Source organism: Orussus abietinus, unplaced genomic scaffold (genome assembly GCF_000612105.2).
Source record: "Orussus abietinus isolate OABI.00-Male unplaced genomic scaffold, Oabi_2.0 scaffold209, whole genome shotgun sequence".
NCBI classification, from domain to species: domain Eukaryota; kingdom Metazoa; phylum Arthropoda; class Insecta; order Hymenoptera; family Orussidae; genus Orussus; species Orussus abietinus.
The window spans coordinates 1-27592 of NW_019394364.1; the positions used below are offsets into that span (position 1 = coordinate 1).

A 27592-nucleotide genomic window follows, 5' to 3' on the forward strand; every position below is an offset into this window, starting at 1 on the left:
TTATATATTTAGAAAGGATCCTCGGTATGAGTTTACCGAGGGAAAAGGAAGCGACTTCTAAAATGTTAAGTGGGTGCACCGAGGTAAAGAGTCCACGGATCGCGTGCCGCGCCTACGTCGCTTGTTCTTGTCCCTGGTCTCTGCCCTCTTTACTCAAATTATAGTACTCGTTTAGGCCAAACAGAAGGTCGTCTTACGGGCTGGATTTTGAAGTAGGTCTCGTGGAGTTCCGGAACGGGCTTCAATCCTGTTACCGCGTCCAGGAGCTTCTGGTCCGCTTTGTAGAAGTGCGGAAACGACAGGTAAACCGGAGCACCTGAGCACATAGGTTTAGTCATCGGTTGATGGTTATCAGCGAGATTGGATTTCCCTAATCTGAGCGGCGAAACTTTTCCCGACTGTTTTCCTAATTAACAGTTTTACTGACTTTTCCAATTAGGAATATGATTCTATAAGAAACTTACTGTATTGGCAAGGACTTATGTTCTGTAACCCTTTCGGGGGACAGCTCCCTGGGTCGTCCGGACAAAAACATTCGTTATCAGGGGTTGTTTTACTAGGTGGATCGAACACGGTGTCCGTTGGGGTGTACAGATCAGCTTTTATCCCGGTTTTCGAGACAGGACCTCGATATTGCATCGGCAGGACCCTGCAAAGGTCCTTGTCCCAAATGTGGACGACGTCCGCTCCAGTTTGCTCCCTTGGGGGAAAAAACGAACCTAGACAAGAACATTAAATAATTTAGGATTGCCTCGAGATCCTGCTGTTTTATTTTTTAATAAAGAAAATATAAACGATCATTTTAAAGGGGCAATTTAACGATATTAATCGACATTCTCCGAGCTTAGGATTTTTTTCTCAGCGTAGGTTCGGAACCTTGATGAGGGAACGTTCAGGCTGTTTTTCGATTCCTTAAAAATATATATGCGATACAATTTTTTATATTTAAACGGCACGAAGTTAGGAGAGAACTAGTTAATCAGGAGAAATGTTGTTTTAGCCTTTCTATCATCTTGAAACGATCTTACCTTCCGATGCTCGAATGGAGTTGCATGGAGCGTCATCCCAGTATGGCAGGCGATCTAAACCATTTAATCTGTTAATCAGCCCGAATTCCTTCATATCAGTGTGCCCGGTAAAAATGGTTGACACTTCGTTCAGGGTGCCGTTCCTCTGGAATATCAATATCTATTGGTCATCGGCTCGACTTTACCTAGATAGAGATCAGGGAAGAAGACTCACTCCAAGGAGAAGACCCATCTGGCTCATCGGTCTCCTGGTTTTCGGGAAGAACCGATGGGCAAGGCTCACCAGAGGGTCGTCGTATCCAAAAACCAACTCTTGGGCAGTCACTGGAACGAATGGTTTCATATCCATCCCACTGAGGAACATCGACAACCCCAATGTGATCAATCGGGGCAGGCTTTTACTTTGCGTCGACAGTGTCTGGAAGAAAAAAATTACCATTTTATTATTTAAACCTGGCTTCTTATCAGAAGCCGCCTTAAAACTGTCCTCACATTCTAAAGAAAATACTTCTCTGGTTCAGTGATATTTTTTATTTTTTTTTTCGACGTAGAGATTGAATTCTCGCACCAGTGTATTTGGCTCGAAACTCTGTCGGGTTTCTATACGGCATGGTATGCACTAAATTTTTCTTAACCGTGTTTGTTAACATTAAGCACAGACAGGGATCATTAGGTGCACATCCCGGGTGCTGGAATTAATCTTCCAGGACATTATCGCATTAATGATGGACCTCGGAAATGATCGAGGTGGTACTTACCAGAAGTGGAATGTTGGGAACCAGCACACGAGTGTCGCCGTCTTTTGACAATTCCGGGACGAAATTGAGAATCTTCTTGTGTTGGTAACTGACAGTGCCGTTATTGTGGAAGACTATGTTGACTTTCTCCATGTCTTCCCTGCAATGGAGAGGTTAGGTTAGATGGTTAACGAGTGGTTATCGGCCACGGTGGTGTAGAGATACGCTGCCACCTAATGTACTTGTCGGGTTCACGTGCCACGGCAAAGGCTATCATTAAGACAAGAGCTACTTAAGAATGGGAAGAAAAGCCGGAAAAGTGGGCAATGATAAGTGAGGAGAATGATAACGTGAGGTGCTATGGCCATTTCATTCCAGAAATCGGATAAGTGCACTTATCAAGGGGAGGCGACAAGAGTGCAGCCTATAGGCCTCCAAGTGCATATGATTATGCACCATGCACTTTTAGTCGCTAGGTTAGGTTCGCAACGAACCAATGCATCTTCTCTATTCTTGATGACCTCTTCGACATCTTATTTCTCTCATGAAGATTTAGAATGATCTGCGCACGCTATATCGTCACGCGATATTACCGATGACCCGGAAATATATTTTTCTTTCAGGATTAATAAAACGTTGGAGGAATATAAAGGGCGCCATATTGGATCGTATGTCTCCCGTGCAGAAAAAAAAGAAAAGTGCTTATTCCAGTCAAATAATTATTCTTTTAAGGAATAAAATATTTCTTTGGTTCGATGATATTTTTTTTTCTTCTCAGGGAAAAAGTCGAATTCCACGCGGATCGCAGGTCGACGCGAATTTCTCGGCAGATTTCTCATCCACGTGAAGTCTCTCTTCATGTAGGCCATGCAGGGGCGACGGGTATTGCGCGAAGGCTTTAATGCTCGGTGTTTTCACGTTTGACATTTTACGCCGCAAAATGGTATTTGAATCGACTGCCTCGAGTCGTTTAATACCCCGAGTGCTGTCTTCGGTGTTTTCAATGATTTCACGCAACGCTTCGTGAGGATTCGATTGCGCATCCTCGGCGTAGCGGATGAAACTCGAGGACGCCATGTCGTATTCGGCTCGAATTACTCGTTAATTGAACTCTCCCATGATGTCTTCGTAATATTAACGTCGAAGAGTCTCTAAAGAATTCCATTTCCCGTGATAAAAGTGCCAATCGCTCCCTCTGCGTCTCTGAATTTCTGGCTTGTACGCGAGTTCCAGGTTTTCCAAGATGGCCGCCTCTCTTGCATACGCGGTAATCGGGCGATAAAGTTTCCACGGCGATCACTTTTGAAGGCCCATAAAGCGGAACTCGTAAAACAGAGAGAAATACCTTCTACCCTTTGACGAATCCTTTCACCAGCTTCTGTAACTATGACACCATTCCCTACAATCGAAATATCGAAGCTCCACGTCCGACTTCGTTAGATCGACCTTGTCGACTTCTTGCGCGTCGCCAGAAAAACTCGATAGTGCAATCGACTTTACCGGCCCATTAAATCTCACAATCGTCGTTCCTTTCCCATATTATCACATATCCCATTCACGCGTGCAATTTTTAATAAATCTCGACAGGACAGGCATAAAAAAATTGAGACAAAATGCGCGTCTCTGTTAGCCTATATCTATATAATAAATTTATACCTGTGATTATCAAGCGGTTACATTTATAGAAATATATTCTAAGAGGTGTCGTAAGTTCTTAAGTTCCATGATATTACTTCGAAATGTTTTAACCAGAAGGACGCCATTTGCTTATCAGTTTTAGGTCGTGACACCATTTCGTGGATTCGTTAGCGAGTCGGGTCGACCTTGCCGATTTCTCGTGTGCTGATAGAAAAACCAAACAGCAACATCCAGGCCGCGAGAAGCAATTAAGGCGGCTACTTTCTTCTCCGGTAATATCCTATCCCTTTTTCTTCTCGCTTGAGTTTTTCGCACGCGCAAAAATGGCGGCGGTCGTTGCCTCTCGAGACCTCAACAGGCGATCGATCTCCATGACGTCTTGGATCCGTTACGCAATCCAGGCCGGGATTTTCAATGCTCTGATACACCGGAGAATTTCTGGAAAGCGGTTTACCGCCGAGAAGAAGAAACCATTGGCCGTGACACGGGAGGAACAATAACGAGAGGCGGCCTAGCGCCGCCATTTTGTCTTTTTCCAAGCGACGCCTCGATATCGTTTTAGAAACTTCAATTGCATTCCCGAGATACGGCGTGTCTATTTACATGTACTACCCTCATTTCAAGTATATGTTAACCTAATTACATACTTTTTGCGGCAAATGGGAACTTTCGTTCTCTCTTTTCAAATAAACGGCGCCGATCCCGGAAACGCGCGTCTTTGGTGACTTTCACCTACGCCGATGGGTAGAGAAGAGTTAATATTAATAACAACGCAATGTCGTCGGCCTTGGAGATTTTAATATTATTTAAAAAAGAAAAGAAAAAGGCGAGACAAGGCTTCGTTTCTCTTTTTCGACGTGAAATTGTTGCGGACGCTCCGCTTGATTTAAAGCCCCGAGTTCAAACGATTTCCCGCGTGACTCGTAGCTCGCGACTTTGTTACGTAATCTTCCGATTGAAAAATCGATCCACCAGCACAATTGTGCAATAATTCGTATTCTTCGAGGTCGGTGTCCTGACAGCCTTATACAGGTCGCCAAAAGTGCGGCACACTTCGGTTTATTAAATTATTTGCGCGCATTACGTAATGGACACCCATTATGTCGGCGTATTTTAGGATGCGTTACCCCATTATTTACTAAATAAGCAATAAAGCTTGCGACATTACCACGAGGCGAGAGTAAACCCTCGGTACATCACTTATCTCCTGGGTCACGATCTCCCGAAATCCTGAAAATTCTGCGCCGAGATTCAAGTCTGACAATTATGTTGAAAACTTCGTAAGTTACTACGAAGTATACTTTAATTAATTGTCATCATTCCGAAGAATTTTTTCATACAGTTTATTCGACTTCAGTTGCGCGAAAGAATTGTTCTCTGAATTAACCAGATATTTGTTTTTTCTTAGGGTATGACTTGTAACCAGTGACGTCACTGGTGAAAAGTTTAGTTCATAGTCGAATTTTTTAGTCGATACCGGGCACCGTAATCGAAAATTAAAATAATTAGGAATTATTTCCCGACCGTTGAGGTGACTCCTTCGACACGGCTCTCGGGACTATGTGAGATGTAACAATGCATCTCATTATGCAATTGCAAATGCGTAATACGACCCACGTTCGAGATGTCAGGCCCCGTAATACCTTCCAAGTACCTGCATCGGCGAATGTATAAACTGGGAGTAAACTTCCGTAGAAAGCGAGTATTTACATACGGAGAGTGATACATAGGTTAGGTTGCGATATGGAGTCAGTCCGAGGATCGCGCGATATCACTCGTCATTGTTTATGATAGGAAATTATCACGTCTCTGGAATGAAGTAGAGTTAAAAGTTTCCGCCATTTTGCTGCCATGTAGGCATGCACCGGAGTAAAACGTGTCCCGGATAATTTGCATTATTATATAACAACGTGGTCCCCGGTCTAGAAATTTCTCCAGAATCACTTCTCAACTCGAACAGTTAGCAACACGTGGGTCTGTCCGGTTTAAAGTCGGCGTGTAAGTTAAATTAATGTCCAATAACGAGACGTTATTATCCCCAAGCTGGTTAATATTCATTGGTTTGGTCTATATCGGCATTTCAGGTTAAATAAGGGATGCTTCCGTGAACCAAGATGGCCGCCCAACGACTTCTTTCTCCGCTTAGGCAGCGGATATCAAAAGCAGCCGGTACTTAGAAAGTAGATACCAGGTGAAATGATTACCGGGGAAATTATGTAATGTCAGGCGGTGATCGAATTCCGCGTTACCGGGATTACGTTGCGCCGAGATACACGCGGAATTACAGCCTCTGGCGGGAAAATCCGATATCGAGGCAAGGGACACGAAAGCATGAAAAGAGAGCGAGGGGTGCGATGGGAGTTTTTATTTTCGCATTTTATTTTCTTGACTCGCTTTGCACCTTCGGCCTTCCGACTAGTTTCCTCGCCGAGGACGAAAGGAGATATAAAAAAAAGGGAGACGTAACGTCCTACTTCCGCGTATGACGTCACTGGACCCACTTTCTTCAGACTCCCGGCGGTTATGTCAATACCGGCATTCGCTTCGATTATGCCCGATGTCATAACACCTATACAGACGCAGAGGGCCCACGAAGATGGAAGTCTGTCTTCGAAATAACTTTCTCTCCCAATTGCACCTGCACTCTTCACCGGGCCGAAGAAAGGCGGTTTCTGTATTCCAGGCTCAAGGTGACACGATAAGGGTCATTCTATAAATATAGAAAAAAATTTTTCCCCTAAACCGAGTGCACGGAATAATTGGATAACTTTAACGCGTGATTACGGATGTCAGTCAGTGGGTATTTCTAAATCGTTTGCAAATCTATTTTGTAATCCTCGAAACCGGGAATAGCTTCGACTGGTCTTAACGGTCCGATCTCTCCGCGAGATATTCCCCCTAGGAGAAGACACTCGTCATCTCGTGGCGATTCGGTGCTCTCGAGGACCCGAGGTGCAAAAAACTCCGCGGCCGTGCGCGTAATAACGGCGGCCATTGCGAAATCCATCGGAACGCAACCCGCGGCATTGCGTGTGCGGTGGACGAGGCGCTCGCCAGAAATCCCGCCAGAGGAAGGATAGAAAGTATACGGAACGAAGGTAATTCCTGATCGAGGCACGAGCAAGCAACCCGCTTAACTTGACATTAGATAATCGAGCGCGGGATTACCGGCGCGCCGCCACGCGTTGCGGTGGCGTTTCGCGGTTCGTTTAAACGCGGCTTCGAAACCGACTTTTCACGGTCCAAGACGCCTAACCGTCGCCGTTCGACGTCATGGTTTCATTATCCAATAACTACTAATCGATTTCTACAATATTAACCGCGGCGTGCAATAATATATCGCAGAAATCCTACTTTGAACTTTCGAAATGTCCGGCCAAGTCGTCGCCGAGGCGCCGCCATCTTGCTGCTTCGATATCTCGAGGTCGGCGCGCGCAATCGATAGTCGCGAGATCTAGTGGCGGTCACGTGTGGTGCTTTTAAATTCTTTCTTTCAAGGGAATCTCACATTAAATTAAGTTGAATGTTATTGAAGAAATTAAATTCTCGTAAATTCCTGTAAATTCCTGTAAATTCCCAATTACTCGGGTAATGTCACGTGACCCTCGCGGGGATCACGTGACCGCCCAATCTAGCGCCGCCATGTTTGAATCGAAAAGTGCCGCGGTATAACGAAATTCCACAAAGAAATGTCGCTTTTCTTATCTGCTGGCACAAATGGGGAAAAAATCGTGCCGCTGAGAGGGAATTGGAGTGGCATTTAAATTTCTTTGGGCAACTATTTCGGTGGGTAAGAAATGGTCCCCTGGTACAGGTGAGCGCGCTAAGTTTCGGCAATGCCCTTCTTTATGCGGTAACCTCGATCGCTTTGAGAACGGTTATTGCGATTCGTAATGACTCCCAGTCTTTTACGCTCGCTCGTTTGCAGGTTACCACAGTGGGAACTAATAACGCGCCGGCAATTTCTGCGTGTATGTGAGAACATAAGCAATATGCGTAAGTACTAGGAGGTACGTATCGCCGCCATTTTGCATTGTTTGCTTTAAATCACGCGGTCGACGTCGTCGCACTTACGTCTCCGGCAATTATTGTCAAGCACTTTCTCGAAGGAACGAGTGCGATTGGACGTCGAACCCTTGACGTCGTTGCGTTATGCATATATGGAGAGAGATTGCCTGTTAATGGGACATTATGCGCTAATTTATGTCGCGGGGGGTGGATTCTTCAAGGAAGCTCTCGAGGTCGTAAAGTATTCCCCTATTTTTATATTCCCCATTATCCGCGAAAACTAATTGCTCTAAATACATCCTATTGGAAAACGTCGACTTTGCAAAATTTTATCTATACGGCTAGACGCACAAGAACAATGAAATCAATCTTGAAAATAAGAAAGAAATATTTGCCGAGCCCTGTAATTAAATTTTGTCGGGAAATTTTTAGATATAAATTTAAGTATCTCTTATCGCTCCACCTTACGAGTTTCTTCATGCAGGTTTCTTCTCTTATGATTTATAGTTATCCAGGGTGTCATTATCGCGACCGACTAGATGACTGGATTGTTAAAAGGGAAAAACGAAAGGCAAGTTTAAGCATGCGAGTTTGTCCCCATCTTGTCCGACGAGGAGAAAAAGTCCCCTCGAGGGCTCTGCGAGCGACGAATAACTCAAACCTTCTTTTCTTTTTTTAACTCCTGAATTCCTTTACATAACGATTAATAAACAAGCGGCCGGGCTCCTATTGCGCAATCTCGCCGGCTATTTTGCCCACTTCGCCGTTATGGCATTCTATTATTTCGTAATTCCTTAAGCGCGATATATCGCCATCTTGAGGACGCGCAGTAAAAGAACCCTCGGTGCACCGATTCCAAAAGGCGTGCAATTCATGCTTCGCAAATTGCCCCATTACAATGGACTTCAGGAGTCCAAAATCGATGCCGAAACTTGGTCGTTACTTTGCCAGTTTTCTTACTCCGTAACGTTATGCCCGGAAAATGTCGAAATATTCCCTCGCGAGATTACGGTTTGGCGGGAATTTACGCCCCGGGAATTCCTCCGGGGAATTTTTCCCCGGAATTCGTGCGACTCGGGTTTAAGACTAATTGACTAATCCGAGGGAACCGAGTTTTGTAACCGAATGCTGAGACATATCGTCGAGTCACACCAATGATCTCGACTGATGTAAACGCGAAGGCCGAGGCGCATCCTTGAAAAGGGGTGACGAAATTTCTCATTTTCTAGTTTCCCTGGCGAGACTCTTGGAAGACTCATCGACCGAAATGAACGCCTTCCGAGGTATCGAATTTTTTATGTCGCTTTCAAAATCCGGACTTTGTCTTCCTACTTTGCCAGCGACCTCCTCGCTGCATCTCGGATGCGTCCCGCGCCAAGATCATCGCGTCACAAATGAGTTCTTTTTTTCTTCCTTTTTTTTTCTCAAGATTTTATAATCGAGTATTAATTGAGTCTCGACGAGTTTTTTTCTACTGCCTGCGAGATCTGATACAGGATCTACACCGGATGAGCATTTCCAGGCAATGATAGGCAACCGTGATTAGTATCCCCAGGAAACAAATTTCTTATTTTCTAGTTTCCCTGGCGAGACTCTTGGAAAATTCATCGACCGAAATGAACGCCTTCCGAGGTATCGAATTTTTTATGTCGCTTTCGAAATCCGGACTTTGTCTTCCTACTTTGCCTGCGACCTCCTCGCTGCATCTCGGATGCGTCCCGCGCCAAGATCATCGCGTCACGAGTGAGTCCTTTTTTCCTTCCTTTTTTTTTCTCAAGATTTTATAATCGAGTATTAATTGAGTGTCGACCAGTTTCTTTCTACCGCCTGCGAGATCTGATACACGATCTACACCGGATGAGCATTTTCAGGCAATGATAGGCAACCGTGATTAGTATCCCCAGGAAACAAATTTCTCATTTTCTAGTTTCCCTGGCGAGACTCTTGGAAAATTCATCGACCGAAATGAACGCCTTCCGAGGAATCGAATTTTATATGTCGCTTTCGAAATCCGGACTTTGTCTTCCTACTTTGCCAGCGACCTCCTCGCTGCATCTCGGATGCGTCCCGCGCCAAGATCATCGCGTCATGAGTGAGTTCTTTTTTTCTTTCTTTTTTTTCTCATGATTTTATAATTGAGTATTAATTGAGTCTCGGCGAGTTTTTTTCTACCGCCTGCGAGATCTGATACACGATCTACACCGGATGAGCATTTTCAGGCAATGATAGCCACCCGTGATTAGTATCCCCAGGAAACAAACTATCTGGACATTTGTTTACGTCACGGCTCGAGATTAATGAATGCGTTTTTGGTCGTCCCACTTGTCTTCGGATTTCTATTTGCTTTCAGGATTTTAACACACTGCGGACGTTCTCGGGCATTCATCTCGCTCTTGGGAGCAAAGGAGTCGGAAAGATCTTGGACCTGACCCCGATTTTCTATCTGCCAGTCTCGGTGTTCTCTCGCGATGTATACAGTACCGAGGAGTATATTGACCTACACGGTGCCATGGATCTTAGGAGGATATACGTACCAAAAAATGAAAATATGTATCTATTTATAATCAGAGGATAAGATTTTCTCTCCGCCAGCCCGATGTGCACTCCTCGCAATGCAGACATTTTTATCAGGAATGATCTATTGGTATTTTGAACCACGTGATAAGAGATCAATGTACTTAATAATGTCTTCTAGGTGTCCCGGGAATGCGGCTACTGGAAATGGCGACGCAACTCGTGGCAATTAGAAAAGAACCCGCTGACCATTTCCACGGCTGTTCCCTTTAGCAGCACCCGATAATTGAAATTCTTCTGCGGAGATGTTTCCGCACACGGGGATCGCTTCCTGTGACAGAGTACCGTAAAGTATACCGTAGTTTGTCATCGTGATTTTCTTGGATCGATTCGCCCGGTTTCCGTGATAACTTATCATTGATTCATATCGTTGCGTCCCACCATATCGTTGATTCAGGTGAACGTTTTTTTATTTCTCTGCAATTTGTTTCTACTCACCCAGGAGAAATGGATACATCATTAAGATGGACTTGGCAAGGTTTTGAAAATATTTTAGCGCCACGATATGCATAAGAATTGCCCTGTCACGGGTAATGCTCACCTGTGCGAAGAACAATTACCGGGGCTTAGGGGTTATCTCTTAAGGAAAAAGAAAAAATCCCACGCAAGGGAGAAATCTTCAACTGGCATATTTCTTATTGAACTTCTGAAAATATTTTGGCGCCATGATATGCATAAGAATTGCCCATCTATGTTGTACCTTGTCACGGGAAATACTCACCTGTGCGGGGAACAATTACCGGGGGTCACTCGTTGAGCAACGAAAAACCCCACTCGAGGAGCCAAAGTAACGCACTTCACCTGTCCACAATGGAGGAACGTCATACCGTCACTTATCCCGTAATTCTTGTACCCCATTGAAGCGAGTATTATGCGCCATTGCAGACGTAAGTGGCGTAAAAGAACATTACTCGAGAGTGCGCCTTTCATTATCTCATACCAACTCCGCGAAGCCGCTCGCTGGGAGACTTCTCTCCTCTCTTTGGCTTCCTGTTTGTTTTGCCTTTATTTATCACGCCACGCGGGATGCCTGATTATGTAGAAATCGACCTGGTTACAGAGAGTAGGGTGCCAGGAAGATGCGGAACAAGTCGAGCTCTTATTAACGCACAATGGAGTGTGTATGTACGATCTGCAGCGAGGAGTGCCGCAAGTCCCGTTTCAACGAGGAAAAGACTATTCGGTTTAAATATACCGATATTTCCAATATTTACTGGTAAAATTGTTTAATCTTCCGGAAATGCCGTTTATTACGAGGGAAAATTCCCACGGACATATTTTACGAGCGGTTATTAACGCATAATGGAGTTTGTACACTTGCAACGAGGAGTGCAAATCTGGATCGCAAGTCGCGTTTCAAACGAGGAAGAGACTATTCGGTTTAAATATGCCGATATTTCCAATATTTACTAGTAAAATTGTTTAATCTTCCAAAAATGCCATTTCTTTCGAGGGAAAATTCCCACGGACATGTTTTACGAGCGGTTATTAATGCATAATGGAATTTGTACACTTGCAGCGAGGAGTGCAAATCTGGATCGCAAGTCCCGTTTCAAACGAGGAAGAGACTATTCGGTTTAAACATGCCGATATTTCCAATATTTACTGGTAAAATTGTATAATCTTCCAAAAATGCCGTTTCTTCAAAGGGGAAATTCCCACGGACATGTTTTACGAGCGGTTATTAATGCATAATGGAATTTGTACACTTGCAGCGAGGAGTGCAAATCTGGGTCGCAAGTCCCGTTTCAAACGAGGAAGAGACTATTCGGTTTAAACATGCCGATATTTCCAATATTTACTGGTAAAATTGTTTAATCTTCCGGAAATGCCGTTTATTTCGAGGGAAAATTCCCACGGACATGTTTTACGAGCGGTTATTAACGCATAATGGAATTTGTACACCTGCAGCGAAGAGTGCAAATCTGGATCGCATGTCTCGTTTCAAGCAAGGAAGAGACTATTATTTTAATAGGAACTAGTAGAGATTTGTAGAATTTATCAAACTATCGAATGTATATCAGGAGCGCGACGTTTACAGATTGTTATGAATTATAATGAATTGTTAGAAATTCCGACTCACCTATATACAAAGGGTCCGACCTCTTGCAACTTCGGTTTCTCGTTATAGTTGAGGAAGTTATCGGCATTGGTTACGTTGAAGATGTAGACTTTGGTTAATCGAACTACCCCGGGCTTCTGCCAGTATTGGAAGGACAGCGAGCCATTCCATAACCTTAATTGCTGAAGGAAGGGAACCGGATTATTTTTGCAATCCAAGATGGATGCACCTTGAATTTTCCTAAACTGTTAAAAGTGAAGATACAAGATGGACCGGATTATTTTAGCAATCCAAGATGGATGCACTTTGAATTTTCCTAAACTGTTAAAAGTGAAGATACAAGATGGACCGGATTATTTTTTCAATCCAAGATGGATGCACCTTGAATTTTCCTACACTGTTAAAAGTGAAGATACAAGATGGACCGAATTATTTTTGCAATCCAAGATGGATGTACCTTGAATTTTCCTAAACTGTTAAAAGTGAAGATACAAGATGGACCGGATTATTTTTGCAATCCAAGATGGATGCACCTTGAATTTTCCTAAACTGTTAAAAGTGAAGATACAAGATGGACCGGATTATTTTTGCAATCCAAGATGGATGTACCTTGAATTTTCCTAAACTGTTAAAAGTGAAGATACAAGATGTGGTTCCTTAGATCGGTACTTAGTCGATGTACTTACCCTTAAAATAATATAATCCACCCACGGTATGCAGCTTAGGACGATACCGATGGAAAGCGCCAATAGTCCAAAAAGAATCACCGCGATCCTACCTAAAAATGAAAAGAAAATAATTACTAGAAAGTACCTGGACGTGCTTAAACAATCGTAGAATGACCTGGCTTGAAACTGACATACATTCCCCGAGTAATTTGATTCTTTTTTTTTTTTCCAATCCGAAGCGAGGCTTCGACGTCGCTCGCATGAATTATGTCACCAAAGGTCGCAGCCTAATGATACTCGTTGTCATGTAGGACGTAATGATGCGTACTTGTAAAATAAAAAAGCCCGAGGATCAAGGAGGTTGAACAAATAAGAAGCGCAATGTTTCTAGGAAGATCTCTCTATGTAATAATTTTCCCTCCACGAATGTGGTTAAATCACGCTGTGAATCTTTTACGAGCAGCGCAATTTGTCTAGGGCCTCATTACGGCCAAAGTCGGTCGTAATTAAGATTAATCGTTTCCTTGTTTCTGAAATCATAAGACAATAGTCTTCGTCTCTTGATTACCCCCAAAAAAGTGAGGAAACCTCGAAAAGTGCATCACAAGTAATACCGTGATTTTCTAGCATTCTATTAATCTTCTTCAGACGTTTCCACACCTCATAAAGTTTCACAGAGAAACGAGGAAAAAAATTGCAAATTATTAAATCCATAGATGCACGTAAAGAAAGTATATTTATCTTTAGCGTTAGACAATGTAACTTCATTTTTGCCGACGTCAAATCAATTAATAAGGGAGTTTGTAAATTTATATCGGCATTTTTAGAGGTGCATTGAATAACGCTGGGTAAGGGTAATTAATTTGCAATTCTTAGCGTGTTTTACAACTGTCTCTGGGACTCTCTAACTGATTTAAAAATTCGTTTTCAGGGTTTCCCAGGTGGAGTCGGACGTGGAAGTAAATGCAAATTAATTCGGCGATTATATTGGAATTTTGTTGATCGGCACGTGTCGACTTCCCACGCCTTTTTCTTCCCCCCCTTCCTATTTAGATAAATCTCGGGAAAAATGTTAATGCAATTCGACGAACTGGCAATTAGGTCAAGGAACTCGATTTTCGAGGTGTGCGATCTCTATTCAACTTTCTGCACCAGAGATTACTCCTCCTCCGATAAGATTTCTCTCTTTAATTTAGGTCGGCCATTAACGGATGTCAGAACCGATTTCCGGTCTTCCTCGAAGGTCAGTACGACCTTGAAAAATTCTTGCGAGGTTTCGTCTCTCACGTCGGTTAATGAGACATTTTTATGCATGCTTAGCCGATTAGTTTAGGAAAAGTCATCGAGACTTGTAAATCACCGTCATTGATTTGTCATCGGATTTAAACAGTACACAAAAAAAAAAGATTAGTTGACTGAAACCTATATATAATGTTGACAAGTATGTCGTTGCCTGAATTAAATTTAATTCCAGGAAAGAATTGCTGCGTTTAAAAGAAACATATTGATTTAAACTAACTGCTGTGGATGGACAATAATTTTGTTGACTCCGGAATTTTCTTTACAAAATTCATGAAAAAGTTTCTCCCGGCAGGCGGATTGCAATTTTCTCGAAAAGCTTTTCTTAAGTCGCTGATTCCGCGGATTTGTGAAAAAGTTTCTTATAATTGTTGATCGTTAGGCAATCAGAGATTCACGGATGCAATACATGGAAGTAGGATATCATTTGCTGGGAGGCTTCCGAGATAAAAATAAGCGTTGTCAAGGGTCGAGGGTATTTTTATAACAATTCGACTTCATTATAGAAAATAATAGTGATCTGCGAACTCGGACTATAAGGAAAAATCTGCGATCTTTGAGATTCTGATATACGGAAATCCTGGATACTACGCAAGGTCGGCCTGGGAATAAATTAATACCAATTATTCCTCTTTTTCTTCCTCTTATGCTCGATCTGGAGGTCATTGTACTTTATTGAAAGAGTTCGGGACGATCGTGGCCTCGAGTGATGACAAATTGCCAATTTGTCATCTTAATATAAAATCACGAGTGGTCCAGGACAAAGGTGAAGGTCCCCTGAAATGATCTTTCAAATCGCACACAGGTGTCATCAATTCTTCCGAAACCTGTTTCTTTTTTTTTTTTTTAATTTAATAATTTGCGCAATTAGCATAAACTTAATGTCAGCCCACCTTCCAAGGTCTAGGATAATTATTAATCTCAGTCTCGGATTTCTTAACCGCCTTCGCAGAGAATATTAATCAGTGTTAAATTTTAAAAAGTACCCTAACAAAAAAGAAACCCATTCGAACCAAAGAAATGTGTTAATTCGAAGAATAATTATGAATCCATGTTTATGAAATGCAGCCTCATTAATTGGCGTTAATATTTTGTATATATGATTCTGCTATTTCCGGGGCATTTTTTTTTTCTTCTCAGTCACTTTTGCGAAATGCATTTTTATCCTGCTTAATGCGATCGATTTTTATCGTGCATCGATTTAGTTCGACGAGGGCGAGATGGACGTTGAAAATCCTCGATGGAAATTATTACAGACAATTGATACCATTACGATGTATTAGCTGTTTATGAAATGCAGCCTCATTAATTGGCGTTAATATTTTGTATATATGATTCTGCTATTTCCGGGGCATTTTTTTTTTCTTCTGTCACTTTTGCGAAATGCATTTTTATCCTGCTTAATGCGATCGATTTTTATCGTGCATCGATTTACTTCGACGAGGGCGAGATGGACGTTGAAAATCCTCGATGGAAATTATTACAGACAATTGATACCATTACGATGTATTAGCTGTTCGAGGCTTGTGAAAGCGGAGAAACTTGTTCTAAGTGCAGAACTGCAGGTGCAGTAAGAGAGGACGTTGAATCTGGATTCTGAAGCGTCCACGTTACTGCAACTGCTAATACTTGACGGATTGCATAAAACGCAATTTTCTCTCCTTTACCGGGGGCCATTGGCACATAATTTCGCATCAAACATTCAATTTTTATTCCATTACGTATTTATTATAACGGGGAATTTATTATTGAATATTATTGCTCAATATGGCGCTGTTATGCAGGATTTATTAAACGGTAAAATCATTATTTAATATTATTAGTTAATGTGCAGGATTTATAAATCGGTGAAATTATTATTCAATATGATTAGTTGACATGGTGTTTGTATGCAGGATTTATGAAATACTGAATTTAAATCGGGATTACCGTAGGTCAGTGATGTTTGCAATATGTGCATGTGCATGTGCATTGATTTGCCTGAGATCGCTAAAAACTAACGGGAATTTATAAGTAGGTGCAAAATCGAGAAGCATTATCATTCCCGTGTAGTATAATCTTTCTCTAGAAATTCCCGGAATTCTTGAGTACCGTATGAAAAAGTTACATAAACGATAACTGTTACTCCGCATATCGTACTAACCGAAGTCCGATTATCGTGGTATAACTGTGTCTAATGACTCGATGAATCATACTTAAGATTCCGTACACTTGGCAATCTTTCATGATATCCGATTGGACATAAATATTAATAATTTAACGGTGAGAGTGACGTCTTTGACACAAGATCAGCGGCTCTAGCGATGACAGTGTTCTCATCAAACTGATTAATTTAATAATGAATATTAACGTCGTTCTTGGTTTGCCGAATTTTGCATTTATATGGGATAAACATTTGCATTCGTATGAAAGTGCGTTTGTACTTGGTGCGAAACTCTGCCGAGTTACCCGATTAGATTCGGCGGCCAAGAAACTGCACTTAGCGTGATTAATTTAATTATGAATATTAACGTCGTTCTCGGTTTGCCGAATTTTGCATATATACGGCATAAACATCTGCACTCGTATGAAAGTGCGTTTGTACTTGGTGCGAAACTCTGCCGAGTTACCCGATTAGAGTCGGCGGCCAAGAAACTGCACTTAGCCTGATTAATTTAATTATGAATATTAATGTCGTTCTCGATTTGACGAATTTTGCATTAATATGGCATAAACATCTGCACTCGTATGAAAGTGCGTTTGTACTTGGTGCGAAACTCTGCCAAATTACCCGATTAGATTCGGCGGTCAAGAAACTGCACTTAGCCTGATTAATTTAATAATGAATATTAACGTCGTTCTTGGTTTGCCGAGTTTTGCATTTATACGGCATAAACATCTGCACTCGTATGAAAGTGCGTTTGTACTTGGTGCAAAACTCTGCCGAGTTACCCGATTAGAGTCGGCGGCCAAGAAACTGCACTTAGCCTGTATACATTACTTCGGATGTTAATTAAGACTCACCTGAATAAGTATAAATATTTTACTGAATGGGGAATTCCAAACGATAAATGTTATTTACATAGGCTCGTTCTAAACAAATTGCCAGTGGAACGATCTCAGCCATTACCAGTATCCTTTCATCAAACTAACGTCTCTATTTGCGTCTTCAATCTAATTACGGATATAAATATCAGTCTCGATTTCTCAAGCTGCACCGTTGCATACATGCAATTGCAGTTTGCACCGAGAGACCTCATTTAACCCCTGTATATTACTCTTTAGATATTAACAATGCATCTACCGAGCCGAAATAAATATTCCACCCCGAGTAAAAAATGTCATCTCCCCATGGAACATTTTCTTCATTCAAGGAAACATTTCTTTTGTTCATTGGAATTTTTTTTCAGGGGGGACACCAGTAATCATAAATTGTCTTTTGTTGCATTTCCGTACAAAATGTCCAGTCGAACTGGACCCGGAAAACGCGGAATTCCTGGCGGCCTTTAAATGGATGCGATTTCCTTGGGTAGCTTTTAAAACTTTTTTTACGTTTTAGCAGTTGTTTATTTGCATGTCGTAAATAAGTCGATACGCTCGTAGGTGTTCCAGACGGCCTCTTCGAGGTTTTTGTTCCGAAGGCAAGGTTGAGGCGCAATGAACTCGACGCCATTTTACGTCCTCGTCCTTTGGCGGTAATCAGACCTGAACCATCCTCTATCACTCGATGTGGACAGGAAATAAGAAAAATGAAGAGCACACAAGGCGAGTCACTTGTGTACTCGCCCTCGAGCGGTGCACGTGTGTACACACATTCACCTGTTCGCGAAAGGTGGTTCGCACCCTTGGAATTATCATCGAAATTTTTCATTTAAACTCGAGGAATCGGTATCTTCCCTAATTATTACGATTTCAATTTTTATTTTAAATCCTGCGAGCCGAATTGTACGAATTTCGTAAAAATTCCCGGCATTTCCGGTCTGCGTTCCTCTCCAGGACTAATTTCCGACAACTCGTAGAACGTCCTGTTCTCGTCATACTTCTCCATCGGATACAATCAGACATTACAAATATTAAATGTACTACGAACTGTAGGAATAAAAATATAAAGATTCCCTCCGCATGGATTTTTCTATTAATTTGGAGAAATTAGTCGTAACGCGTGTGCTTGGAAAATTCCCATCGCAATTCGTCTAACAATTAGCGAGTCGGGGACATTGTATAAAAAGTATCTGAACTGTATCCCCGTTGCTTTAAAGAAATGAAAATCGCCTTTTAACGAACGATTCTGGCGTTATTAAATGTTACTTAATATTTCCACGTTACCGTATCCATTGATTTGCGATTCCTGTAATTCTGCAAAGCCGCGATTAACTCAAAAGCGAGGTTAAAATGTCGTAAAGCCAGTCGTTTAAACCACCGTAATTAAGAGGTACTTAGCCCCGGTAATTCTGGCTTTGTTTTTTTTTTTTTTTACGATACATTTCTCCGGGGAGAAATGACCATCGTCAGCGGAATTGTTGTCGGAAATTGCTGCGTTTGCGGGAGCCGTGCCAAGAGACGCCATTTTGCGAACCTTTTTTGCCATCGGGTTGCATTAACGATAAATACGGACTGACACGTAAAAAGCGCTCTAAAATTTGAATAAAAAAAAAAAGGCTAATCACGATAATGCTTTAGACTATTGTATGATATTTTTTCCTGTGCTCCACTTTAGTGTCATTTTTTTAGCCTGTTTTTAACAACCAATATCAATCCTTCCTTTCTCCACGTCGATCCACTTCGCGATTTCCTGTATAATGATAAGCGTGAGTTGTTTCGTCCTTAATCCGGATAAACCGTATTATTAAATAAATTCCATCGGACATTTCGCTGTCAAGTGTCGTGGGCAATTGCAGTTCAGAACGGAAATTATGCTGGACATTTCAGTGCGAGCAAGATTCCCGGTTAAGACCTTGCCGATATATCCTTGAACGTTGTCGGATCGATTTCGTCCCACACAGAGACACTGGTAATCAAAGTGTACAGGTGGTTCCTTCTTTCATTTTCATTTTCAGCTTAAACTTCATCGTCCTCTCGTTTTTCGTTTTCATCTTCAGTTTCATCTCAATTCTATTGTCTTTATCTTCNTCGTCATCGTCATCTAGGATCGCCCCTACGTAAGGCGATGCAGCGAAGCGTTTCTCGAGTAGCAGGACTCGTTTCAAGGAACGGGATAGCCGTGCATCGTTCTGGAGTGCAGTTGCAGTAGCGGTTCTCCTTTTTGTGATTCACTTAGACCGAGAGAGTACACATGTGCCTTCCAGCATTGCCTGCACACGTCTACTTACCTACTGCCTGACATTTATCGAGACCGACTGCACAGAGAAAACCCGTTGCGTCTCCATTGACACGCGCATCCGTCATAATTCCATTCAGCTTTTCGAATCGCGGAATATTTTGCAAATTCTTAATAACATTCCCTCGGATGCGTCTCTTCGTTTATCAGTCGGATAAAAAAAGTACAGCCCTGCAGCGTTTTTTTTATATATTTTTTTGTCATCCAGGTGCGAAGTGACGCGATTCTAATTTTTAGAAATTTCTCCTCCATCTCGGAATTTATGCAAATCAGATTAAGAAATAAAACGCACGAAATTCATCATTTTTTAATACCGTTTAATGCATCCGTTATAGCAGTCCTCCATTCATCTTTTCGAATCGCGGAATATTTTTAGACTCTTTATTCGCGTTCGCTCAGAAACTTAAGTTACGAAGAGTGTGAGAAGTGTATGCAAATTTCCATGGGTTTTTATCAGGGTACAAAGAAGTGGATTTTACGCGGATGCGGTTTAATTGGGAATTATAAATGCGGGTTGCGTTTGGAATTTTTAATCGATTCTTGGGTTTTGGCACGGAGTTGATTAAAGTCAGGCACTTAAATGATGACAACCAGGAAATCATAATTTGCCATCTCTTGACGGACGCATCCATTTTAAATGCAGCTCACTCGAGTTTATTGAGGCCGCCGAATTCGAGCCGGTTGATACCCATACACGGAAACATTCTCGACATGTCAGGTGTCCATGTAAAGCGGCACCGAGGGAGCAGAAATTGCGAGTAAAGAAGCGTTTCAAATGAATTAACCCAATTTAACGTCTCGCGTCCTTGGCGCCTTCAACGAGCCTCCAGAATGGCGTAACAACAATTATGGCTCGGTACAAACCCAGGTGAAATTCCCCGCCAGTTTTTATATAATAATTAAACGTCCCGGATTTATTAAGTGGCGCGAAAATTAATGAGATTTCCCGAAGCCTCCCGTAATGAGTTTTGTCGGTGGCGAAGTAATACCAAAGAAACTGGGCGTCGTCCATAGAATTTAATAATGAATGTTTACTAACGATTAAAAACAGGTTGATGTTTCTTACCGAGAATATTTACTAAACTCTCTTTTTTATTTACTAACAACCTAATTTTCACGACTGACTGTAAAAGTCTCGGGAGAAAAATATTAAAAATTTCGGGGTGACGTATGATGTATTAAATTAATTTCTTTTTTTTTTTTCAATAAATCACTTAACGTGTCTTTTAAATTTCTGATAAGGTACCTGTACTCGTTACGTTGTAGAGCGCGGATTAAACGGGAGGTATGGAGGAGATGAAAGGGTGGAATGTCTGCAACGAGGTATGAAACGACGATAGTTAGCACAGAGTACTATTTAATGACGGCATCTCGTCTAAGAGGTTGTATCCACATAATGGCTCTATTTCTTGGATGCATCAGCTATTTGAAGAAACCATGACTCTCGGTCCAGACACCGTGACTTATGGCTATATAGTACAATAACGGACATGAATGCCTCCTCTGCAGATACGGCATCGCCTGTGCAGTATGAGAGGGCATTGATGTCTCCCAGTGTACATTAAACGTGCATTTACCGCAAGATTAGAGCCACTCGTTCCGTCTCAATTAAAAAGTGCCAGAAGGGAAACCGACCAGCCGAAAAAAAAAAAGAAATTCATTCAATTACCGAAGAAAAGTTTCCAATTTATTCCAGTTTAGATGACTCAAATAATTATTTCTTGAGCAAAATATTTCCTTGGTATTCAAGGAAATGTTCATCTGGTTCAGTGAATTTTTTCATAATAATTATAATCATTGATACGATTAATGTGATCGTTATCATTAGTAGAATCACGATTAACAGGATTAATGCATAATGCGTTGCGTAACTTAACTTGCGTAATGCGTCGCCATCGCGAGTAAAGAAACACTTTTCCGTAAGAGAGGAATAAGTTTAGTCTCCAGCATTTACATCGGGTTTCATTCACGGGGAATTATTCGGCCGAGAATTTTCCCCGGTGGAGGATTTTTTGCCAGATAATCGCCGTGGTGAACTTCACTCCAGGGAATTCCGACACGGAGAAAATCGCTGCTCGCGTTCCCGTAACTAAAAAGTGCGCAAGTCCACCCTTAGACTCGATAATTCCGTGAATGATTACCGGCGATCTTTTCGCGCGGTTATTACGTTTAATAAGGCAGCCTTGCGTCAAGATTTCTTTGCCGTGAAAATGACTCGGTAGAAACGATAGTTAAGTCGAGCAATGGACTGCGTTGGCCGGTAAGAAATCTCGATACATGTCGACGATTTTCTGGTAATCGGGCACTTGCACCTAGGCTAAGAAGAAAAATTTCATTGAACCAAAAAAAAATATTTCATCGATGAAATTTTATTCATTCAAAGCATAATGGAACAGGACACATATTTTTTGTTATTGAAAAATGAAATTTCACGAGCATCGCGTTCTTTCTTAGGGCCTCCATAATTACGTGTCAAGGTTTCAAATTATTCGGTGCACCCAGTTTGGAGAAAAATTGTATAAATATTTTAGGCGATTTGTGTATGGAATGACCCTTTCATATCACCTTAAATCTCAATTTTTTGTATTTTAAGGCTAATTTGGAATTAAATTTTTTTACCGCGAGGGTGCGTAAAGTGGGATGCCCGATGCAACGCGTTTCTCCGCGGCGGGTTCGCCGTTAAACGAAAAGATCGGCGTTACGTCCAGCCAGCCTTCTTCCAGCATCACTTGGAATGCCGAGAGTGAAAGTGATCTGAAAAATGTCTGCGTGTATGCACGTACACGCGTCATGGCGTACACACCTGTCGCAGCCCGCCCGGCCCGCGCTCCCGTGAGTAATAGCTTTCGCATTTTGCAACTCTGCGTAAAAATGCGCGGCTGGGTGAGATTTTGTAACCTCTTGCGACATTAAGGGACTAGATGGAAGTAAAGGTACAATGGCGGACCTGAACGCCTCCCCTGCAGGTACGACATCGCCTGCGCAGGATGGGAGGGCATTGATGTCTCCCAGTATACCCGGCCGCCCCGTGAACCCTCGCGCGCTGATACGTAACGACTGCAAATATTCTCCCAAAGAAATAGATTTTCCCCATCACTACACATTAACACGTAGATATGCCTCCCGAAACTACAAAGGAAGCATTTAAAAATTTTTCAATTCGACGGAAAATATTTTGCAACGAATCTCTCTCGTCATTTTCAGTGACTAGGTGTTAACCTAATAATCGGTATTTATTGGCGGAGCTGTACTTTCAAAGTTGAAAAGGGTTTTTATTATGAACATCTTTGGATGATTTTTAGGTTTTATCGATTTTTAGGTTTTAGGATCGGAATGGCGGATTTTTTAATATCGGGGAAAATGTTTAGATACTTTTGGCGAATTAGGTTAGGCTGAGGCTTGTTTCATTTACGTAGGTTTTGGTACGTTTTATTTATGTATTAGGATTTGGTTTTTTGCTGCGGGGATTTCAGCGCTGAGTGGACTCGCGCATGCGCGACGGACGAGATCTTAACCTCAATTCGGAAGTCAACAGGTGGGAATTGCGAGGAAGCTGGCGATAATCGATCTAATAGAGCGAACGGCGAATGGCCATTGACCTTCATGGAATTCTGTTAACTCAGCCTGCCGATGCGGCGAATTCTTCCCGCGGTAAATTGCGAAATTTACTCGAGAATTTACCACCGGATGGCGAACCGATCGAACTTTACGAGACCCTCGTGAAGTTGGCTGCGATGGTTAAAAATTCCCTCGTCAATCGAGGACGACAGTGAAAACTGTAAGAATAAAATTGCGGCCGCCATTTTTAATTTTCCGCAATTTTTGTTTCCTATTTTTTTTTTTTTTTTTTTCTTTGGGTAGACGTGTCAATGGAGCACATATTTAGACAAGAGAGAGCCGCTTCTTACTTTTATTCCCGCAGGCGAAGTTCTGATTTAGAAACGTCCCTGATTATGAGACTCGGCATTAGGAAGTCAAATGACGATATCTTTGTCGTGACAGAGTAAAATTACGACATGATCTTTCAGGTGCGCGTACTATACGCCCACCAAGGAACTATCATTTTGCGATGGACAGAAAACCTGGTAGCAATGTCCCATCATTCCATCACAGTAATTTACGAGTAATCCGACATTTTCCAACAAATCATCCGTCGAATTTACGTTCGAACTGACGACAGTTAACCCTTTCGACAGTTCGTTCGCAAAGATAAAAAGCATCGACATGGAAATTATTCGTACACTGATAAAAATCGACGGCAATCTGCGCACATTTTTACACACCTGAAGTTTCACCTAGAAAAACGTAAATTGGAAAAATGAGAAATTTGAAAACGTATAAATACACGTAACATTGAGTAATTACCGTGTTAGTGCATTTTTGCGTGAATTAAACGTAATGTCACGTTTTATAATCTTCATTAACTCAATTTAAATACCGAATGTAATATCAGAGGCGATGTCATTTTACGGCAATTTATTGTGGCATTAAAATAACTAATAATTGTGTATGTAAATTTACATGGCACCATAAATAGATTTTTTTATCAAGGTGTCCTCAGAATACTCGTAACGCGTATCATGGTAATGATCATGGTAATTGCAAAGCCATGGATAAAAATATGAGAATTATCGTGCAGACTCGGCTTGGGAGTGCAAGAGTCAAGAACAAAGATAAAGATTAAACGGTAATTGTTATTACTCGATGGGCACGTCGAAGGCTGGGGCAATTTTTTACCTTATGGAGACCGCCGTAGCCTCGCAAGATGTGGAATTAATTTCTTATTTAATTGTTAAGACCGGCCGTACATATCCGAAGATTCTTGTCCAACTTTCCTCGAGTTCTCCCGCGATCTCTTCAGGGCCGTTGTATGAAATCGACGGGAAAAATAAATAAAAAAAGCTGATTCGAGGACGCGACCGGTCTACGATATCGAAAGCGTTTCAGGGGAAATCCCCTCCATGAGACGTACGTGAAAAAAAAAAAAGAAAATTATTCCTAAACGAAAGCTATTATTATCGCACTTTTGCATTTGCTGCAAATAGAATTTGTATATTTCACTCGGGTTTCAGAATTGCGCGAAAATCCCACTTAATCCCCTCCTCGAAGTGTATGGATAAAAAAAGAGTTATGGAAGAAGGCCTTATCTCGTTTTTTGCATTTGCTGCAAGTAGAATTCGTACATTAGACCCCTGTCACGAAATCGCGTGAGAATCGCGTGAAATTTGCATTCCAAGCCAAGATCGGGTGTCGGAAACTCGAACTTTCGAGCTACCCGATCTGCGCTGAAACTTTTCGTTTCATTTAACGTTCTCGACGACTTTTTGCTCATTTCATTTCGTAAGATCTCAAAGGACCGACTGGGAATAATGGTACTCTGAAAATTAATAAATCCTTCCATCGTCGTACAGAAATTCTCAAAATTCATCTTCACATCCTAAATGAAGAAAAAAAAAAAAAAGAAAATCAAGAAGAACGAATCACTTTATAATTTTTAATTCCGGGTGATAATTACAGAATTCCGAATTTTATCGCGGGATTGTCAATACTCATTATCTCGTAAATAAAAAGGCACGTCAAGTGAATCTTTGAAGTGACCATCAATTAAATGATCGCATCAAGGCAAATTCGATTCGACGAGGGCAAAGGTCCTGATCTATTCTTTCGTCTCGCGTCTGATAAATGTTGAACGATTTTTATTCATTTTCTTTTTTCTTCATGCAGGGTTCAATGATCATTAAACGCCACCACGATTATAATACTTGAGCCGCCGATGATCGGCTGAGAATCGGTTCAAATAAATTAACCCTTTCTCTCGGTCTTCTTTCCCTGACCTCTTATAGTATCTCGAGCTCATCGATTAAGATATTGCTCGACGCGGTGGAAATTTGACACGGCATACTCAACACGATGCCGTGGATAATGATAAAAAAATTGCACTTTACACGTATCAACGATAATCATAAAAAATCCCTGCCATTGGTGGAAATCCCAAACCGCGGATGCGATTTGGACTGCGAAACGACTTCTGAAAAAGTCATTGCAATGCGTCAGCTACTTCTGCAAGGATTAATGACCGAGCACGTTGATTAAAGAGTGGAGAACACCGCGAGACGTTATCAGCTGATAAAAGACACGATTAGATGTTAACTCCGACACTTCCTGTCTCCCTCGAAGAGGTGAGGTTCTGTCATTCAGGATTTGCAAGTGAATGAAAAGCCCTATTTATATATTATCTTACTGATAATGACCTGATTAGAGTAATTATCAATTGAGGAAAAAATCTTTTCCACCCGGTTTAACGAGTCATGTTACATGAAAAGGATGTAATCAGGTTTTTTACTCACTGTGTTTCAATTTCCCGGCCTCGGAGATGATCATGCTCAGCGGCTTGGGCACCTTATCAGGGCAGAGCTCGCCATCTTTTTTAGGTCTGATACCGAAGAGGGCATTTCTTCCGACCTTCAGGTACTGTCTGCCCATCTTCTTCGGCGACCCGACGCCGAAAAGGGACGTGATGAACTTCATCTTGACAGTTGTCAAGGATAACGAGTCCAAGAACGGCACAGCTTCGCGATCTTTCTCTCTTCAGGGTCTGATGACCCCACCCACCCACCCTTTGACCCTTCTTCGACCTACTTCACCCTGGAGACTTCCGGAAGACTTCCACGATCAAGAAGCTAAGATCAGCCACGAAGGACTCTTGGAGTTCTATTCCTCGAGCTTCCTCTAGGAAGCTTTTTTAATACAGGAAGAAATACTTGAAGAGGCCGAAGCTCTCTTCAGGGTGTCTGAAAAAAAAAAAAAGTCGAGGCGGCTCGCTATGCTCCACTTTTCTCGAAATTGAAGACGCTATGGGGATCATCGACTACGTGACTTCCCCCGGCATTCTTCTCGGGAATTGGGGCAGACTTTGGCCTGGTTTTCGATCGCGATCTGGACCATTTTCTCGAGTCGGTCCCTCGACCTTGTTCTCGCGATCCAAGAGGACGAAGGGTGGATGTCGATCGGCGATCTTGCAACACTCTTTACTACCAGGGAAAGGACCCAGTTCCCTCTTTCACTTGGCCTCTCCGAGGTGGAAGGCTCGTCCTCGAACAGCTCGCCAAGGCGGGCCCCGAATCTGAAATTATACGGAATTCTCGTTAAGAACTGGTTTCGTCGATTCCTCTCGTTACAATGCCAAACGAGCCGAGGAAACATTTTGCGGGGCGAGGAAATTCTCTGAACTTTCCGCAAAATTGACACGATTACCTCGATCCGACCTGGAAATCATTCCCGGGGAAAGTGGACTCGCAAAAGTCCTATCGCCCTATTGTCCACGACATTAAAAACACTTTAACTCGACATAACTCGTGAATGGCTTTGTCGATTGTCACGATTTTCATCCCAAATGAAAGGAGGGGAGTTTATGAAATCGGTGGTGTGCGGTGAAAAGTGTAGGACACCTTTTATGGAAATTATGGTCGGGTAAAGAAAAATTCATCCCCGGTGGAGCTATACTTGAAGTAAAGAGTCGCGGTCGGTCGAGGCGCGTGAACTTGTCGGAGAGTTCTCTCTTATTTATTTATTATTTATTTCCAGGGGAAGGGAGGATGACGATTTTGGTTTTATGCCTCGTGGGTACATGTACAACATATTTAGGTCGACATGAAATGTTTAATAACAACCGGATAACATTGTCAACTACTTTGAATGATGGATCCCGAAACGGAGGTCTATTGTCAATTATTCATTTCCAGGCCAAGGGAACATTAATTCTAATTGTGCGTCTCGTAGGTACTATTAACGTGTACGTTGTCACTATTATCTCCTCGTTAGAGCATGACAACGACGACCGGATAATAATGTCATCTATGACGTGTCAAATCAGTCCTTCGGTCAATGATAAGTCAGAAGATACTTCTTTCAAGGTAGTCGGAAGAAAGACACATAGCTGTCGGTGTTATTGCACCTTCTCTCGGTACAAGTTAATGACCAACTCGCAAAGTAAAATCCCAATGACGAGTTCCCTTGTAAACGCGCAATTACCTTAAGACGTTAATTAACGACCCTGACGTTAACAATAATTGATGTAAATGCGGTGTCTCGTAATTTCCTCGGAGGTGATGTCGTTTTTAGAGTTACACCTTCTATATTTTCATGGTAATTAGGTATGAAGAGTAAATAGTTCCTACGCGACGGCATTTTTCTTTCCTTCTCACCTTCTTCGGGATATCTTCTACTATATTCTTTATTTTCACTATCCTCACCTACACTCG

General features: G+C 42.0%; 1 protein-coding gene and 1 long non-coding RNA gene across 4 annotated transcripts in view; both read right to left on the reverse strand.

The window, feature by feature from the left end:
* Positions 1-83: 83 nt before the first annotated feature.
* LOC105694506 (scavenger receptor class B member 1) overlaps positions 84-27592 on the reverse strand; it is a 37435-nt gene continuing 9926 nt past the window's right edge. For all 3 annotated transcript variants that reach the window (XM_023432028.1, XM_023432029.1, XM_012415236.2), the window contains 8 exons: positions 25679-26454; positions 12734-12825; positions 12069-12229; positions 1787-1925; positions 1243-1446; positions 1029-1173; positions 465-719; positions 84-316 (listed from right to left, as the gene is read on the reverse strand). In XM_023432028.1, the coding sequence (XP_023287796.1) occupies positions 159-316; positions 465-719; positions 1029-1173; positions 1243-1446; positions 1787-1925; positions 12069-12229; positions 12734-12825; positions 25679-25859 (1335 nt within the window). In that variant the 5' untranslated portion in view covers positions 25860-26454 and the 3' untranslated portion in view covers positions 84-158. The remainder of the gene's footprint in view (positions 317-464; positions 720-1028; positions 1174-1242; positions 1447-1786; positions 1926-12068; positions 12230-12733; positions 12826-25678; positions 26455-27592) is intronic.
* On the reverse strand, positions 9170-12062 carry LOC111673911. Its single transcript, XR_002762154.1, has 2 exons — positions 10707-12062; positions 9170-10631 (listed from the first exon to the last, which is right to left on the reverse strand). It is a non-coding gene; the product is annotated as an uncharacterized LOC111673911 (long non-coding RNA).